The following is a 19,856-nucleotide window of genomic DNA, read 5'->3' as shown; positions in this document are numbered from 1 at the left end:
TATCTACCATGACGTCAGCAGACTAGATTACTAGTCGGTATATTGAATTACCAGATCAAATTACAGATTGATATGTAAATCAATATTTGCCTTGCACGTGATTTCTGCCTACCACTGTGTTACCGTGACCTCAACGCGACGACCAGTATACAGGAAGTTGCCCAAATCCTTAAGGTGGGTTCACACATGCGTATATATTCAAGTCCGTTGGAGCTGCGTATGAAGCTCTTAGTCTCTTCCAGGCTCCACAGGTCGCGGGAAAAATAGTACAAACTGGAAAAATATATGACATGCCAGATAAGTTAGCTGACCAAGAAGTATGGTTAGCGACCCAGCTAACTCGTCTGACATGTTACCTGTTGACGTTTGTCCAATTTCTAATATTTTTCCAACGACCTGTGGGGCCTGGTGGAGGCAAATACTCCCATGCGCGCCTCATACGGACTTAAATATATACGCACGTGTGACCCCACCTTTAGCCTTCATTACAACGGAGAAAAGTGTCTGTTTTTTTTAAGAACCTGAAATAGATGAAACATCTTGATAAGACAAAATATTGTCCGCAATGTTAGACAGCTAAACCTGGAAGTGTGTGATAGTATATAATATTATCAAGGACATTAACGTTATACTTGTATATAATGTCCTTGGTATTATATATGTAAAATTACTGATAAACATTATTTCTCCTTGGACTGTCGCATAAGATTTTGTTTCTCTCGATCATGAGAATGCCATAAAATTGAGTTTATGTGGCCTTTTGTTAATTTCGTAGCTGTTGTAAAAAGTCCAGTGCCAGCTATTAATGTTGAAATACTATAGTATATGAACTACTGTAATAAAGAAAATTATACACACGATTCAGATTCCATCTCTCTATACCGTAATTTTAGCTTGTATTTACACATTGTTGTTGTAGCCAAAGTGGCTGCATGATTTTTACATAACCAGGTTGAGCATCGCGTAGCGAGTTAAGAAAATATCGTCGTGGGCAAGTGATGAGAAATTGAATTAGAGGGCAAAATTGGTAGTCCTGTATCCCTGCGACTGTTACGTTTTATAATTTCTTCGCTTCATCTAAGGTTTATGTCCAAGTAACGTAGTCTGAATGGTAACACACATAACGTGCCCCGCGCTTGATAGATATGGAGTTAGTAGAACAAGTTCTGGCCTGTAATCTTGGCGTTTGCTCGCAGAGAACTTCTGGAGTCAAACTCGGAATTTTTCGGGGTTGAGGGTTCAGCTTTCCGGACGTATACTGTATTAACTTCCATTCACTATTAGAAAAGCTAATAGCAAGCCGCTACTTACAAAATAATCCGACATCTGCTTGGGTATAACCGAACGCCCAAACAACCCGGCGACATCGTTGACCTGTTCCACAATAACCATAAAAACACTTAAAATTTCTGAAAATATGGTTATACCGTTAACGTTATGTCATCTCGAACATACTGGCAGAGCGCATGGCAAACATACGGATACAGCAAATTACAGGTATGAAATGAGATACAGCTGCGAATAGCAGAACAACTTGACAAGAACGCCGTGGCCTTACATCACCCGCTATCACCGCGGAACGCCGTTCGAACGTTCCCTCGTTCGATCGAACACCTAAGGTCACCGACCGCAGAACGTGTACGATGTATTTCCCTGCGATCCCAGGTAAGACAAATCCACAATAATCTTCCTTGTCTATTCTTCGTTAGTTTTGCCCGCAATGTTGCTACTGGAACCCACTTAATTCTTAGGTTTCCATTATGGATGTTACATTGCATTCTTGACGCATTCAGGCACTGTTACTTTGAACAAGTGCATCGAAAGAAAGGTTTGACGGGCCCGTTAATTCTTAACGTCAGCTGTGAAACACAAGAGGCGAGTAGAAACGGGATGCCCGGACCACCAGCTCACAAACCCAATGCCGCTAACCACTGCTCCAAAAGGTCGAACCGTTAGTAGCGGTCAGTTTGGTGGCACTTGAACCCCGCTGTTACTTACACTGTTGTTTAGGGAGCGTGTTTATGACGTTAACGCGCATATGCCGTCCTATCTACTTCAAGTAACACTTCATTGAAATCCGAAGTTGCCCCGAACCGCCGCAAGTCAGGTATGCCGAAAGGAAGTTGCGAACCTGTTTCAATGCTCCTGCTGCTGGCGGCCTTTGTGATGGCAGCGGGCACAACTGTGCGATTCGGTAAGATTATGAGTTACATTCGATTCCGTTAAGAATTATCAGATAATGTTGCAGATCAATAAGCCCATGTAAACAAAACAAAAACTCGTCTCATATATAGGCTGAACTATTTGACCGTTAGCGCATCACATGTACAGAAGCCAAGTAGTTTTCTACAAGATTCTCGATTTTCTGTTCTTAATATTTCACTTGTAGTGTCAGTGTCCATTCTCTGATATTATCATTCTCCCATCTATTCCTCCCCGGACGACCCTTATATGATATAGTGTTGGCTTATCCCGATGACCATAACACTAAGTAATAGCACGTCAGTTTTCTTTTTTTTTTACTGAGATTAGGAGTTCTTCGTAATGCACCAATGTTTTGCTTGACTCTATTCCGTACTTCAGCATTTGATGCTGAAATAAACGAAGCATGTTCAGAACCCGAGATATCAAGACAGGAAGTTCCGCTGCAGTACCGAACCAGGCTGCTAGGGGGGGCCCAAAATGTAATCGTTTCCATCAAGACCTACTCACATACCGAATATCAATCATTGACAATCCATCCATGCGATCTTGAGGTACGCTGGTCTTCTACATACATACATACATACATACATACATGCATACATACATACATACAATTTTCAAATTTCAATTTCAACTTTATTGCAGGCTCTTGGCCCATATCACATAAAAACATACAATACAACAATACACATACACTTTATGTACAATAAAAAAGTTAAATTAGCCTGGGCTTTTGAAAACAAGATTCACATAGTGTGTCCAGAATTTGCTATGGAAGAAGGCATCTGAGTGGTATAACCGGGAGATAATGTTGTTTGTAGATGTGGCGATGCGTTGTACAAATGCATGCGTTAGTTTTCTCCTTCTAGCTACAAAAGTATCAATCCCATGTGTCACAAACATTTGGCTGGCACTATCTCTCGTTCGATAACCTAACACAATCCTAAGAGCATTGTTATAGGCTACGCGTAGCCTGCGAATCGTACCCAAGTTATACTGACACCATTGTTGGCATCCATTGTTGGCATCCATCTGTCTCGGAAGACAATGGGTTTAAGGTGACCCGTCTGCCTGGCCTGCACTTGGGTTTTTAAGGTGAAGGAGGGGTGTGCACGTCCTTCTCCACCCTCTCGTCCACTGGCGCACTAGTCCTACAGGGACAACTGTATGCAACGTGTAAGACGGCCCCAGCAGATGCAGGTTTGTTGTTTGGAGTTTCCGTCTCCTAGGAGGACTTCCGACCAAGGATGCAAGGGGTTCCTCCTACCCCTGACTCATGTGTCATGGCGGGTGCGTCATGCCCGAACATGCCCCTATGGCCTGTCACCACCACAAAGGCCTGTCACTGCCACTAGCCGCAGCTATGTACTCATTTACACCTGAGTTAGGTGAGGAAAGTCGTGTAAAGTGCCTTTCCCAAGGGCACAAGATCGGTGACACGGCAAGCGGATTTGAACCCCGGACCTCTCGGGCCTGAGACCAACGCGCTGACAATCGTGCCACGCGGTCCCACTACTGACACTGACACCATAGCTGAGCGCAATATATCGAGGAACAATATGCATCAAAAAGGACGCGCTTCACTCCAGGAGAGGCGAATCGGAATTTTCGTATCAAGGAATTGGCTTTGGTATAGAACCCTCTGACATGATAGCGAATTGACTCATCATCAGACAGGTCAGAGGTAATCTGGTTACCCAGGTAGTTCACAGATGTAACGTACTGCAATTCCGTGCCATAAAGGGTGACTGAAGGGGGCGGTCCGTGCAATTTGAGTCTACCACATGGAAAATATACACATTGGCTCTTGCTTTTGCTGAACACTATATGGTTTTCAGAGCCAAAACGTTCACATAAAGACATTAGCTTTTGCAGACCTTTAACAGATGGGCAGATAATACATATGTCATCAGCGTATAACAGATGGTTCACAATGACATTTCCGATGTAGCAACCAACACCAGAGCAATTCAGCTGAACACTCAGGTCAGAGACATAGACGTTGAACAGAAAAGGAGATATCAGGCTACCTTGTGGCACTCCGTTAGTGGCAGTAAAGTTGTCAGAAAGGACATTGCCCCAACGTACTCTAAAGGTTAAAACATTATACCAGGCTACAAGTAAACGTATCAAGTAAAGTGGTACATTTCTGTCGATCATTTTCTTAAATAACAGCCAGTGATTTACACGATCGAAGGCCTTAGAGGCGTCTAGGAAGGCCACAAATACAGGGGAGCCCCGTTTCTGGTAGTAACGGATTACCTCCTTCAAGGCAAATACACAAAGGTCTGTGCCATGCTGTTTTTTAAAACCAAACTGGTTATCCGGAGAGTGTAAAAATTCATCTAGACGCCTTAAAAGCAGTCTTTCAAGAACTTTGCATATCGGACTGGAGACCGCTATCGGGCGATAGTTGTCTTTGTCAGTCACATTGCCATTTTTCTTCTTAACGATCGGAATGAGAACAGTGTTAAGTAACCTGGTGGAACATAACCATGTCTGAGCACAGCGGAGAACAACAATGACAATAGCGCATGCAGCCGGGGACCTGCGTACTTCAGGTGCTCCGCAGAAATACAATTAGCATCACATGCTTTACCATTGGACAGCTCATTAATGGCGTCACATATTTCATCAACAGTAACGGACATTCCAGGATTGTCCGAGACACCTGATTGAATAGTGCTGTTTACATGTGACTTATATGCGGTAGAATTGACGGAGTTTAACAGTGCGCTATAGTGGTTCTTCCACATGTTAGCAATATCGGATGCACCCGAATGGCCATCAATTGTACAAGGTATGCTAGATTTGGAGCCATTCTGGGAGCGAAGGGCAGACCAGAAGCCCCTACTATCCCCCTTATGTAAACACGTTGCCAACGCATTGGCCCGGTGTTGAGCCTCGAAACGGCGGCATTGCCTAAGGGAGTATTTAAATTTCGCCCTTGATTTTCGTAAAAGCTCCCAGATGGCTCCGTGTCTAGGCCGACCATTTTCCCGCCACAGAGTGAAAGCATCTCGAGCAGCACTATGATATTCCTTAACTACTTCGTTCCAACCAGGAATCAAGTGGGATACAGTGCGTTTTCTACCAGGAAGAGAAGTTTTTGAAGTTTCCTGTAGTTTTTTAATTATCTCATATGAAAAACTGTCAAGAGACTCCCTGTGATGTTCGTCCCTGCAGTTCGGGTCAGCACATCTGATTGCTTCAATTGGAAGCATAACTTCAGACAAAAGGTTTTCAGTACAGGTGTGATACTGCAACAGAACATCGTTAGACGCACGTTCCCAATTGAATCTACTGGCTGGGGAGTCCACATCGTCAGCTGTGTTTGTAAACACAGGGACTGTGGACCAGTCCAAAGTAGCTCGAAGGGGGAAATGGTCGGAAGACACAAAATCATAAAGTACACACATTTCAGAAATACACTGGTGCACAGAATCGGAGCAAACACAATGGTCTAACCACGATGTAGATCTATGCGCGTCGCTGAGGTAACTAAAGGTGTCCTCATGAAGCATCTCTAAGTCACTAATATGAAGGTTGCCATCAAGACAAAAATTATACAATAGAGGAGCAAACGTTCCGTCTGGCCGTGTATTGAAGTCACCCATAATTAGTACATTAGGTATGCCAGACTCATCTATGAAGGATTCTATTTTACCAAGTTTCTCCATAAAAATCTCGGTGTGATTGTGAGATTCCGTTGGCATGTACACACAGATAATCAGAAGCTCTTTGCCATCAGAATTAATTCTTAAAGCTAAAATGCGATCATCATTGAGGTCGTCGATATTGACAAATGCACCAATTGATTTACGCCAAAGGACAGCCACGCCGCCGTAGGGTCGGCCGTGAATCAGACCTTCACTCATATCTATAGGGGAAGTACCATGGGCAAGGAAGTTTCCATCTATGTTAGATAGATATGATAAATCGTCTGGCAAAAGCCAGTGTTCTTGTAGCAAAATAACATCGGCGGTAACGCATAGGTCCTTCACAGTTTGTAAAGAGTTTTTGACAGATCGACAGTTGTATGATACAACATTCAGTTTACTTATCTGTTCCATAGTTAAGAAGTGGAAGAGCGTCGCCTACTGTGAAACCGGCGCACTAGGATCCCACATGGCCAGAAAGATGGGGACAGGACTTCCGACAGAGCATTGTAGTCAACAGAGACACGGAACGAAGAATACCCATCGTATTTTGTGGTTAGTTTAGAACAGGACACTGCGCATTTCTGCGACAAGTTATCAGCCAAGTACCTTTCAACATCCTGAGTCAGTGTGTCCGGTTCAAGGCGCGTCACAAAGATCTCCGCTGGTCTTGACTTAACCGCAGACAGACTGGACGACACCGCCGTACCCACCACTGCCCTGGACCTCTTCTTCTTTCTCTGCACCAGGCGGAAGCCCTCAGAGTCAAGGTCACTGTGGCCACCAGCTGAGGTGGACTGCGGTCGGGCTAGAGCCCTAGAGTCACTCGAGTAGCCACGACGTCGGGATGCCTGCGATGACTTTGTGGTAGGCGCCCTCTCCACCTGCCGACCAGATAAGCCCGCGTGTAGGGACTTAGGGATAGTCTCCGACGGGCAGGTGTCCAATACGGCATCGGCGTAGGATTCCTTCGGCCAGGCGAGAGTCGACGCTGCCGGCGGAGCAGAAGTCGACACTACCGGCGGAGCAGAAGTCGACGGTGCCGGCGGAGCAGAACTGGACGGTGCCGGCGGAGCAGAACTGGACGGTGCCGGCGGAGCAGAACTGGACGGTGCCGGTGGAGCAGAACTTGGCCTGTTTTGCAATTCCCAGATCTCTTTCCTGAGTGCCACAAGCTCAGTCTGCACTCTAACCGAATCTATGGAGCAATCCCTAATCAGTTTCATCTCCTGCCTCATGATCTGAACCTCTTGCATGCAGACAGAAATGTCTACATGTTCCAGTGACACAGCGGGGAGGTGGAGAGTTGCGGACACGAAATTTAAGTAGGTAACGACGGAGGAGCAGTAGAATGCAAAACTCGCTGAATATCCTCCATGTTGGCGGTAGACTTGTCTCCTCCCTTTCGCTTTATGTAGCGTTCGTCTGGCTTACATGTATCAAATACAAGTCTCTTAGCCGACTCTATTTCCTCATCCATGTACGTTTCGGTGCACAACTTCGTAATGATGTCGAACGGAAGAGTGTCCATCTTGTTAACAGTAAAACATAACAGATCGTTGATGATAACATCTTTACATACCGCTTCGGATCCAGACCCACTAGGGGGGAAACGCTTGTCTGAACAGCGCTGGCAGAGAACAAGATCCCCCTGACAGGGCTGGGCTCCTGCCTCACGGCAGTCTTCACATCTAGGCATGGTGGGAGTGGGGAGGGGTGCCGCGGGCTTACCATACAGTGCCCTCCCTTGGTGCAGAAAACCTTTCAATGTGAAGCCGATCGTCAGAGTTGTCTCGAATTGTCACTTTAAGAGTAACCCAGGATGTTTGGTCTTCATCTGGTGAGTCGATAGCAGGTCGATGGGTCGTTAAAGTGCCACAAATTCTGATTTTGAGGAACAGAGCCACGCAGCTATCAAAAAGTCGCCGCCATCTTGGATCGAACCATTTCAAAAAAAGATACATACATACATACATACATGCATACATACATACATACATGCATACATACATACATACATACATAAATACATACATACAAACAAACATACATACAAACGCTACCGAAAACATAACCTTCTTGGCGAAGGTAATAAGAGAACTTTCTAAGATAAAGATCTAAAGATTCTATCCCTTCGCGCAGGCGCACTGACGGACGACCCTGTGGACCTATCGGCGCTCAGACTGGCTGTGGAGTATGTGAACGAGAACAATCTCGTTCCCAGCGTCACGCTGGAGTACACCGAGAACTCCACGGACACCCTGGCGTTCTTCGACATGATCAGACAAGGTTTGTAAGGCTTGTTCACCTTTATCCACGGGGTGACCTATATCCATTGTACTTAAAAACAGGGTTTTTTGTGATATCAACTCAACGGACAATATGTTGCAATTTGATAGGTAACTTTTTTGCCAAACTTCATGTTCGCACACTCGCATCCATTTTAGGGTGCCCAGAGGATACCATCCATGTAGAATTAGTTGACACTATCAGCACTTAAGATCTCCATACTTTTTCATGGATCACATTGATCGAATAAAATTCATTCATTCACTCACTCATTCATTCATTCATAAAACGTTTTCACTCACATGATTCAGTGACGCAACAGCAATGCCGGGAGGTTAAACCATGAGTTACCAGGTATCTTGGAACAAAAACCAATTAAAGAATGAAGAGTCATTCACAAAATGAGTGAAATGAAATCAACTGTTTTATTAAATGATTCAAGAACAACTTTTTGACACAAACTTACGTCATTGACACTATGAGAAGTTGATTTCAAAATGCTGATGAACACATTCCAAACAGGTAATAAATGCATGCTGGCTGCATGATCAACGCAATTATTCATGTTTTGCCTCTAGGTTGCGTCCAGGCGTCGAAAAGTATCGTGGCCGTCATCGGACCAAGACTGTCGTCACAGGTATACAAAGGTGTCTTTTTTATCAATGAGTTCTTTGAAGAACTTTAATCTTTGACCTTTAATGGCATTTTCGGAAACTTTAACTACAGATTCTGGTATTGATTTTGAGAACATATAGAAAAGGCAATATTAGATAGGGCTCTATGCCTATGGAGTGAAATATGTACTACCTTGGTCCCTACCTCAATCATTCGATAATGTATGTATCTGTTAACTATTACGACCGTAGATATCTACATCTGTAAACATTGCTGCTACCCCCAGATAACCACGTCAGAGGCAAAGTATATACAGGATATATATGCAAAATACACGTCTTCGTCCATTTTCTATCATACAATTACCCCTGCAGGTAAAGGCGACCAGTCCCGTGAGTTCGGGTCTCTCCCTGCCCCAGATCGCGCCCGACGCCACCGACCCCACCCTGGACAACCTGAGACAGTTCCCCATGCTACTGCGCATGTCCTGGCCCGACAGCGTGCTTGGCGTGGCGCTGGTGGACCTGGTGGAACATTTCGGCTGGGATCACGTGAGCATCTTCGTCTCAAACGACGACTACGGTACGATCATGCTGACTAATGCTTAGGTCGCATTTCCTAACCGAGGCCTTGCCGGGTAGTAGGTGGTAACGAAAACTCGGATATAGAAGCAAACGAAACACGTAAAACGTAAAAATAATTTGTCATGAGTACAATTTATGCATGTTTGTTGACGCGAAAATTTTATTCTATAATTTTGGCAAGCAGTGCCCGGTCGGGCCCCGGGTTGGAAATGTGACCTAAGCATAATGCTTTGGTAGGTTGCTTTTTTTTTGCACTTTCGGACGTGGCCTCCGTGGGACACCCCGGAAATTGGTTTACCGGGCTATTCGGAGTTAAACTCAAGCCGCGGAACCCGGCAACAAATAGACCTAATCGGGAAAACACCGAGAGGCACCCCTCCCAACTTCGGAGCCCGGCCGGGGTGCTACAACCCTGTGGGCACCGACAAAAATGTGCCCGTAACATTATTTGTCCTCTTTGTCCTGAAGAGACACGAGACTATGACTATTGACGTTTCAGGCACACACGGGTTGGTGGAGTTTCAGCTGATCGCGGGGCGGAAGGGCTGGCGGGTCCACACCATGCAGTCATTCGACCCGACCGAAGATCCGACCGACATCGCCGTCACCACGCAACTGCAAGTTATAAAAAACACGGGTAGGTGAATTTCATGTTACACATGCAGTCAGGACTAGAACCTGGAAAGTGTGGTGGTGCCTTTTCCGCGGATACAAGATCAGTGCCAAGGTCAACAGATGAGGGGCCCAAAATTTACCTTCGCCGTGTCACTACATCCACATATCTACCCTCCAAAAAAAATCATTCGCAATCCTTCCAATGGTTCTTCAGATATAGCCACACACACTGTCCGGAGCCAAAGCAGTATACGTATGTCCTAAACAGTACTTCCACCTTCATGGATTCCGAAGTAAAAACACGGAGGCGTGGTCATACCGGACACACTGTTAAAAGTCAAGAACGTTACATAACGTCCTTGTAGAAGTTTAATGGGGTCTATGTTGCTGTTCGATCCGGAACCCAGAGGCCACTGCAGCAGCACCTTGTATTGTTTTCCCCACAGGAGCCCGTATCATCGTCCTACATTGCCTCGCGGGATTCGCCCGGCAGATTCTGTACGAGGCCAGCTCTGATGATACCAGGTTACAGCCAGTAGTGCTGCGTATGATACTAGGTTTATCGTACCGTGTTGTATGTTTCTGCAGGAGCCCGTATCATCGTGCTGCACTGCCTCGCAGGGTATGCGCGGCAGATTCTGTACGAGGCCAGCTCTGATGATACCAGGTTTACCGTACGGGTGTTGTATGTTTATGTGATGATACCGTGTTGTATGTTTATGTGATGATACCGTATATTTCTGCAGGAGCCCGTATCATCGTGCTGCACTGCCTTGCGGGGTACGCGCAGCAGATTCTGTACGAGGCCAGCTCGCTGGGAATGACCGGGGCCGGATGGGCATGGGTAGTGAGCGACGGCATCACCGGACTCGTGAGTTCTACTCAAGCCTCAATGCTAACTTTATTTCGCTCTTCTTTTCCGAAATGAGTCCCGAAAAGAAATCCAAACTGAAAGGAGCTTAGGACTCAGCTTTTCGACGAGAAAATGCTAGCAATATCAGTGGCATGACATTTAGATGGACAAAAATGAAAGGAACATTTTTTTGTCAAATAGTACAGTTAGAAGATAGATTTGCCCCTAGCCAAATTTTGTTGGCCCTAGCTAGGCTATAGGGATATTTTGAGCTCGCTACTTTATGACATCCTACTTGTTTTGTCTTGAGCAGCAAATAAAAGTCCTTTATTTACAACCAAAGAAACAGCCGAAGATTCGATGACTGTCTGTCAAGCTTCTACGGGTAGTAAATGAAATGTCGCTTTGCACTGCAGCTAGGCGTCGCTGCTAACATTGCGGCCCCAAACGTTTTTCATTATTGTACCACAGGATGCTCTGGGCGGTGGAGCGAACGGGACTGTGCCGGAGTACCTGCGGGGCCTGGTGGGCCCGAGGCCGCCCGCCAGTAACGGCTCGCACGGGGAGGCTTTCCTACAGAAGTGGAGCTCGGCAGATCCGGCGGCTTACCCGGGAGCAGGGGGAGATACTATCGGGGTGAGAACCACCTGAAATAGCCTCCACCGGGCTTCACGAGTTGCTTGAAGAACAGTAGAAATTGTCCGAATAGACGGATATATCATGCCAAAGGCAATGGGCTAGTTTCTATCATTTTTCTAGCGACCTAAAGATCTTGGTGCAGGCTACCACTTGACGCTTGATTTTATCTGACACTTATCCTTCGATAGCTATGAAATATTCAAAGTTGGGAAATATGCACAAAATTTGATGCTCAAAATTTGCTCGTTACCTCCATAAAAATGGAGGTATAGCTAACACCTGTTTGAATACGAATCGTCTGTCCAGTGGAAGATTAGCTCTTCGGTGAGCTTAACTGATTCAACATCCCTAAATAACTTCATCAGGTTAGCAATTATTCATATAGTAAGGTAGGGTTCTTTAAGCATAACTAAGGAGTAAGGTAAGGTAAGGTTCTTTAGGCAAAACCATGGAGTACGTACTTCCAACGTTTCGGTGTCTGTCAGACACCATCATCAGTTGGAAACGTTGGAAGTAAGTACTCCCTGGTTGTGCCTAAAGAACCTTAATATATGATTCAAGATCCCTTCATTTCTTTTCTTTCTCTTTCTTCCCCACCCCTCTCCAGCCGTACACTGCGCGTTGGGCGGACGCGGTCCTGGCTCTTGCCTCCGCACTGCGGAACGCGACGGAACACGCCGTGACGCTAACGCCGACACCGCTGGACTGCGCCTGCGCGGGAGGGACGGCACAACCGTGGTCAGACGGGCCGACCATGCTGCAGTTCCTCAAACAGGTAACACTACTTCACCTTTATCCGTGGGGTAACGTATATGCGTTATATTTTTTTGGTATTTTGGGATATCAAGTCGACGTACTGTAATTTATAACCACATTGCAATATCTCTAAATACCCTTTTTATACAGCGGACATCGTTTACCCCATGGATAAAAGTGAACGAGCGCTAAACAGTTAGTGAGTGGCTCAATCATGAAAGTGTTACTTAAAGCTAAATACCTTCAGGGTCTTATTGGAGTGTTTGAATTGTGCGTATATTAAGTCCGCATGAGTTCCGACACTTTCAAAGTTTGCAGCCGTTTTGTTTTCAGTTCAATTGCCAGACTGCACAACGGTGGGAACAACCTTTCCTGCAAACTTTACCTGAGCCCCAAAAACGTCAATACGGAACTCTTATATACGGCCTTGATATACGCACGACTGTTTCCCCCTTCCCCTGATTGAAAAATAAAAGCGTCACAGACATCTTCATTTCGTACCTGACATCATCAGTTAGAGATAGCCGTGTATGCATTCTGTAAAATTTAACTGATTTGTGTTACGGAAAAGCTACTTAGTTTAGAAAAGATTGTGTCTGGTTGCGTTGTTGACCAATGCCCCGGGGCCGATCCCCGGCCGATGTCCCGACGTTGCAGGTTGACACCGGCGGAGTGACGGGTCCGATCCGCTTCACGTCGAGCGGGGCCCGGGCGGACACCGAGTACGAAATCGTCAACCTCAGAGAGGACGGATGGCTAACGGTGAGATTGGTGTTTTGTGTCACATTAATCTTAAAAAAGTTATTGCAATTTATTAATCGTTATGTTCTATCTTCAATCCTCGGGTATTGGTGTCCTGTATGACACTTTCGGTCGCATGTCGTTGTGCAGATTTGTGAAATGCCATAACGTACAATTCAATCGGGGACTTTTTGTACTTATGTTTAGACCACCTTTCCAAATCTATGACTTGATACGGCTGACTTTGCAAGGTCCAAATGGACATTTTCGGCCGGAGCATGACCGGTGTTTGGGCGATTACGCGGGCTTCGGACGATTTGGGGCAGCTCGGTCGGCGTTCGCGGGACATTTTATGCAAGGCACACAAACAACATCTGCAACACTTGGTTTAGCTATCTCCAAATCTCTCCCTGTCCGTACCAGGTTGGTTCGTGGCCGGGCGGTCTGACCTTTCTCCCGGGGACGGAGGTCCGGTTAGCCGGCGGGGAGACCGAGGTGGCCCCGTGCGTGTCGGAATCGGACGTTACGCTAACTCTCCCCATCTTTTACTGTCCGTACCAGGTTGGTTCGTGGGGCGAGCCTGGGGGCCTGACCCTTCTCCCGGGCGAGGAGGTCCGGTTCGCCGGCGGAGAGACCGAGGTGGCCCCGTTCGTATCGGACCTGGACGTTACGTTAACCCTCCATCTCTCCCCGTCTGTGCCAGGTTGGTTCGTGGGACGAGCCGGGGGGCCTGACCTTCCTCCCGGGGACGGAGGTCCGGTTGGCCGGCGGAGAGACCGAGGTGGCCCGTGCGTGTCGGACCTGGACGTTACGTTAACTCTCCATCTCTCCCCGTCTGTGCCAGGTTGGTTCGTGGGACGAGCCGGGGGGTCTGACCTTCCTCCCGGGCGCGGAGGTCCGGTTGGCCGGCGGAGAGACCGAGGTGGCCCCGTTCGTCTCGGACCTGAGCAGCAGACACCTGCAGGTGGTGACCATCGCCGCGCCAGGCTTCGTGGAGGTCTCGGATGTCGATCAAGAAGGCAACGTCCTGACGGGGAACGACAGATTCCAAGGTTGTAGAGGAAGCTCGTGTGTTGTTTCTTGTTAGTTAAGCCACATGTACAGGGGTGCCTAAGCATTTGCACGAACCCTATGAAATTCGTACGAATATTATGTGATACTCATGAATCACTATGCGAAAACGCACGAATATTATGAAATTCGCACGAATCACTATGTGATTCACACGAACCTTATGAGATTTGCACGATCCTTATGCAGAAACGGCGGCCGGGAGGAGGCATGATTTTGAGCGTTTCTACCCGTGATATTTATATTTCAAGGCATGGAATGGACATTTACCGTCGCAAAGATGTATTTGATAGCCTGTGAGCTACTGTTTTGCTTCATTTCGGCGTGTTACATCGTATTTTCCGTCGCTGCCGATCGAAGCCGCCACTCCCGCTCCGTCTGTCACGTGACCCCGGCAGTGGTTGCGCAATTTCGTATAAGGTTCGTGCAAATCTCATAAGGTTCGTGTGAATCACATAGTGATTCGTGCGAATTTCATAATATTCGTGCGTTTTTGCATAGTGATTCGTGCGAATTTCATAATATTCGTGCGTTTTCGCATAGTAATTCGTGTGTATCACATAATATCCGTACGAATTTCATAGGGTTCGTTTAGGCACCTCTGTTGTACAGACTAGAAATATCTCTGGAATCGCCTGGGATTGCAATTGCCTAACTTGTTCACCTATTGTGCTTTGAACAAATGTTTTGTCAACATTTTGTTATACAAAGTAAAATCAAACATTCACCTTCGCCATGGCAATCTCTTTTTACTGCCACACTTGTTTTTTTCCATCTGCAGGCTTCTGTATGGACCTGCTGGCCTGGCTGTCGTCAGAGCTCGGCTTCACGTACTCGCTGTACGCCGTGTCAGACGGGGAGTACGGGCGGTACAGGGAGGAGACCGGCAACTGGACCGGCATGGTGGGAGACGTGGTCTCCGGGGTGCGTCAGGATGGATGGATGAATGGATGGATGGATGGATGGATGGATGGATGGATGGATGGATGGATGGATGGATGGATGGATGGATGAGCTGTACGCCGTGTCAGACGGGGAGTACGGGCGGTACAGGGAAGAGACCGGCAACTGGACCGGCATGGTGGGAGACGTGGTCTCCGGGGTGCGTCAGGAGTGAAGGAATGAGTGAATAAGTGAATGAACGAGTGTGTGAGTGAGTGTGTGAGTGAGTGAGTGAGTGAGTGAGTGAGTGAGTGAGTGAGTGAGTGAGTGAGTGAGTGAGTGAGTGAGTGAGTGAGTGAGTGAATCAATGAATCAATGAGCTGTACGCCATGTCAGACGGGGAGTACGGGTGGTACAGGGAGGAGACCGGCAACTGGACCGGCATGGTGGGAGACGTGGTCTCCGGGGTGCGTCAGGAGTGAAGGAATGAGTGAACGAACGAACGAACGAATGAATGAATGAACGGGCAAGTGAATTAATGATGACAGTCAGAAAGAACAAATAGATGGTATGAATGGATGTTGAATGGATAAATGTATGAATGATAAACGAATCAATGAATGATCGATAAATAAATGAATGTACGAATGAATGAATGACGAATCATGAATGAATGAAGCATCGTAGGATGAATTAATCATGACAAGCATGTTAGCAACCTAGGAAAAGGTGTCTTCAGTCGACATCATCCAAAGAATGTTTGCGAAGGTCAAATTTCATGATACTCCAGCCACCTGTCCAGAGTTGATCTTGTGTGTCCTTTTGCCCTTGTTCCCCGCCCCAGACGGCGGACATCGCCGTGGCCATCGTGTCCATCACGTCCCGACGCCAGGCCGTGGGGGACTTCACGCTGCCCTTCTACGCCAACGGCGTCACGCTGGCCATGCGCAAGTCTCAAACTAGGTGAGCACTTTCTCCTACGCAGAAACATCCAACGGCACCAGCAAACCGCCTCTTGTCTGTACTCTGCTATCTCAACCGTCACCATCAGTTCCTGTGGGAGTCGCCACAAACCAGCTGTCAGCCAATCAGAGAATAGGACTTTCAGTTTTCAAAAGGGATCTCGCATGTAAGTTTATTAATACTTATAAGCAGAGCGGTCAGGAACTGACGGTGACGGTTGAGATAGCAGAGTACAAAAGGTGGTTTGCTGGCGCCGTTGGATGTCTCTGCGTACACATATAGGTGAATGGGTGAGCAGAAAAGCTGTTGTTCGCCTTGTGCTATGCAGTGCGGCACATCGAGCAGCAAGTTCTGTCCCTCAGCTTGAAGTGCAGCCTGATTAAAGCTCGGTTATAGCAGCCCGCCTAAGGGTCTGTTACAGGCGGCCCTAGACAGCAGAGTTTGTATACATGTGTTACACTGTGGCAAGTTTGATGCAGAAAGTTGTGACAGTAGATTTACTGTACCAATTAGCAGCCTTCAGGATCTCAGGAGCTGAACGTCCTGCTCTCTCTGCCGCTGACGTTACCTCACCTTTAATGGAGCGAGCAGTAAACTGAAGTTGCTCCTTGTATTGTACTTTTTACTTTTTATTCGTTGCCTTTGAAATGAGATACATTTGACGTTATTGAGTTTCCTCCTGGCAGCAAGTCGAACTGGGGTTTCGTGAAGCCGTTCGAGGGTCGGCTGTGGGCCACCATCCTGATGACGGCCGTGGCAGTCGCCATCTTCCAGGGCGTCGCCAACTTCGTCACCAGGAAAAGGTACGTACATATATGTATGTGCTCTACAGCGGACTTATAAGCTAAGAGCACAACCCACCGTACGTGCAATTTGTCCGTTCGTTTTATCTAAGGCCAAATCCGCCATGTATTTCAAAAACGTTTAGGCTGTACATGACAGGCACGTCGCCCGTACTGGCACGTACGGGAGGCGAATCCGCAGCCCGATGGCACACAAAGTTTTGCCTTGTAGTGCTCTACGGCGTGCCTACGTTCTCCAAAATACGTCGGATTCCCTGCGAGTTCGAACGGAGGCGGTATTTACATGTACCACTTACGGATTCCAAAAGATTGCCCACGTTTTGGCACGCAGACGTATTTGCACCTACGGCGGGTTGTGCCCTTAGCTTTAACGTTACTCTGAGACGGAAGAGACTCAGGATTTATCCATGGTTTGTTCAGTCAGTTTGGCAAGCTAGCGACCATGGGGATATTTAGATTTTCTAAAACGATCCGCTGATTGTTTCTTTGTTTCTTTAAAAGAAAAAAAAAACTAAACTCGAGATGTTTTAAGAAATCTTCATGAAATCTAGAGATTTTATTGAAAAATCTCTTGTTACTCTTCAAGCAGAGATTCTCCTCTGGCATTTTTTGACGTGTCATATATAGCCTGTTTTTCGGCGTTCTATTTTGAACCATTTTCTTCATGTTTCGCGGACAAAGCCAAACATCTGCTTGGAGAGTAGGTTATTCTTAAAAACGTGTGATTTTCATCTCATTGGTTACAGAGACCCTGAGACTGAGGAGTATGTGCACCGCGGGAGGGAGATCCTAGGGACGAACGCGGGGTTCGGAGAGTACATGTGGCAGTCTTGGGTGCTGCTGGTACAGCTCAGTCCGGACTTCCTACCCAGGTCTCTGTCTGGTAGGTTACACTAAAGCTTAGGGCACAATACGTGCTGTCTACGTGCCAAAACGTGGGCAATCTTTCGGATCCGTATGTGGTAAGTACCGCCTCCGTACTCAAACTCGTAGGGAATCCGACGGACTTTGGAGCACGCAGTAGATGCTAATGACGACACGTTTGCAAAGCCTAACATATACCAGTTGCTTGAGTCAATGTTACTTTGCATACTATTTGGGATGTGTATTTGTTCTAGACTTAAATGCTTACCGCAGGAATCAAGTCAAATCAATGTCTGTTTATCATGTACTCATCTCACAGTGGACTAAATACAAACATTGTGGTGATTTTCACGTCATGATTAGTTTCCCTTCCCTACAGGCCGCATCGTGACGTTTTTCTGGGGCATCGGCGTGTTGGTGGCGACCTCAACCTACACCGCGAACCTGGCGGCCTTTCTCACTGTCAGCAACGTGGACAGCTCCATAAACTCACCTGAGGACCTCCTCACACAGGTAGGTCCATAGCCTCACCTGATGACCTCCTCAGGTACATCACACAGCGACGCCTATAGCTGCCGTTCAATGTAAATCTTAAGCTTGGTAAGAATCGTCTTAAGAAAAATGACCATGAGACTGTCCCCGTCGTTGGAACAACAGCAAGGGTTGTGAAAAAAGAGTTTCTTCATTAAATGGTTTACGTTTTGTTTCACATTCTATTTGCTTGTTCGTTCGTTCGTCTGTCCACAGAAAGAGGTATCGTTCGGAGCCGTTGAGCCCTACGCATCCTGGACGCAGTTCCAGACCACCCGCATGGAGCCGTACCATTCGCTCGGGGAGGCCATGGAGGCCAACAAAGATGCGGTGGTTCAGAGCATGGCCGAAGGGCTGGAGAAAGCTCGAACCGAGAACTACGCCCTCTTCGCCGACAGTGCCGAACTGGACTATGCCGTGAATTTTTATCTATTTTTAATATTTTCATTTTTATAGATATGATAAACAAAGCAAAGTGACTGCGAACCTAAATCTCAAACTCAGACAAACAAATGTAACAATACATGTAACGTTTCGTACATTAGTGAGACCAGCCGGACACTACAGGCAAGGACCAAGGTACAAAAAACATTGCAAACCCAGCGCCAACGGCTATTCTTCTGCCATTTTCAACCACCTTAAGCACAACCAGGGACACTCCAATCCACCGTTATATCCTAGATCGCGAACCCCGCTGGTTCAAACAGGGAGTCAGAGAGGCTGTATATGATAGAATGGAACTATCTGGTACTTGCGATCTAGCACTACACCACTGCCCGAGTAACTACTTTTTGGCATATCAGACAAACAAAGATGACTGTCATCGATCCAAGTCATTGACATCCATTTCCGGCCTGTTCCAGGTGAGTCGGCAGCCGTGTGACCTGAAGACGGTGGGCCGGCTGTTTTGGCAGACCGGGTTCGGCCTCTTCCTGCCCAAGGACTCCCCGTACGTGGTGGAGTTCAACAGGGCCATCCTGCGGGCTGAGGAGCAGGGCGTCACCGGGGAGCTGGACCACAAGTGGTAAGTTTCATGTATCCATCCATCCATCCATCCATCCATCCATCCATCCATCCATCCATCCATCCATCCATCCATCCTTCCATCCATCCATCCTTCCATCCATCCATCCTTCCATCCATCCATCCATCCATCCATCCATCCATCCATCCATCCTTCCATCCATCCATCCATCCATCCATCCATCCATCCATCCATCCATCCTTCCATCCATCCATCCTTCCATCCATCCATCCATCCATCCATCCATCCATCCATCCATCCATCCATCCATCCATCCATCCATCCATCCATCCATCCATCCATCCTCCTGCTGCAGCTGTTGATGATGATATAGATGTCGGTATCGATGAAAATGGTGATGTTGATGAAGACAATGATGACGAGTATGATGCTGCCGCAGTTGCTGCTGCTGATGGCGATAATGATGAAAATGATGATGCTCAAGATAATTATGATAATGATGATAATGCTGCTGCTAATGATGATGATGTTGATGTTGAAGAAGAGGATGATGATGATGATGATGGTGATAATGATGATGAAGGCAGCAATGATAACTATGATGATGATGATGATGATAACAATGATGACGATGATGATCTGCCCATACAGGATCAAAAGCCAGGAATGCGGTGGAAGTGACCAATCCGTGCTGGGGTCGAAGGTGATTGACCTGGAGGACATGTTGCGCGTGTTTGTGCTGGTGTACGGCGGCATGGGGATCGCCTTCCTCACGCTCGTAGGAGAGTTCATCTACGCATG

At 47.0% G+C, this 19,856-nt stretch overlaps 3 protein-coding genes and 1 long non-coding RNA gene across 4 annotated transcripts in view; all 4 read left to right on the top strand.

The window, feature by feature from the left end:
• The first annotated feature begins 1,627 nt into the window (after positions 1–1,627).
• LOC118412976 (glutamate receptor 3.6-like) lies at positions 1,628–11,471 on the top strand. The gene is made up of 8 exons (XM_035816069.1): positions 1,628–1,665; positions 2,084–2,194; positions 8,007–8,153; positions 8,732–8,790; positions 9,143–9,350; positions 9,852–9,989; positions 10,714–10,838; positions 11,292–11,471. Exons 1-8 carry the CDS (start codon positions 1,644–1,646, stop codon positions 11,469–11,471), a joined length of 990 nt encoding a protein of 329 aa, XP_035671962.1. The 5' UTR covers positions 1,628–1,643.
• A 600-nt stretch (positions 11,472–12,071) lies between these two features.
• Positions 12,072–13,742, top strand: LOC118412907. Its single transcript, XR_004830836.1, has 3 exons — positions 12,072–12,234; positions 12,873–12,977; positions 13,660–13,742. It is a non-coding gene; the product is annotated as an uncharacterized LOC118412907 (long non-coding RNA).
• Positions 13,743–13,793: 51 nt separating this feature from the next.
• LOC118412975 (probable glutamate receptor) lies at positions 13,794–17,572 on the top strand. Its single transcript, XM_035816068.1, has 5 exons — positions 13,794–14,008; positions 14,809–14,951; positions 15,754–15,872; positions 16,559–16,675; positions 17,422–17,572. The coding sequence occupies exons 2-5, from the start codon at positions 14,817–14,819 to the stop codon at positions 17,570–17,572; spliced, it is 522 nt and encodes a 173-aa protein (XP_035671961.1). The 5' UTR covers positions 13,794–14,008; positions 14,809–14,816.
• Positions 17,573–17,815: 243 nt separating this feature from the next.
• Positions 17,816–19,856, top strand: part of LOC118412974 (glutamate receptor ionotropic, NMDA 1-like) — a 2,362-nt gene continuing 321 nt past the window's right edge. Inside the window, exons 1-4 of the mRNA XM_035816067.1 lie at positions 17,816–18,052; positions 18,287–18,487; positions 18,934–19,094; positions 19,707–19,851. Coding sequence (XP_035671960.1) covers positions 18,350–18,487; positions 18,934–19,094; positions 19,707–19,851 — 444 coding nt within the window. The 5' untranslated portion in view covers positions 17,816–18,052; positions 18,287–18,349. The remainder of the gene's footprint in view (positions 18,053–18,286; positions 18,488–18,933; positions 19,095–19,706; positions 19,852–19,856) is intronic.

This window comes from Branchiostoma floridae, chromosome 4 (assembly GCF_000003815.2).
Source record: "Branchiostoma floridae strain S238N-H82 chromosome 4, Bfl_VNyyK, whole genome shotgun sequence".
NCBI classification, from domain to species: domain Eukaryota; kingdom Metazoa; phylum Chordata; class Leptocardii; order Amphioxiformes; family Branchiostomatidae; genus Branchiostoma; species Branchiostoma floridae.
This window is presented reverse-complemented; position numbering and strand designations above follow the sequence as displayed.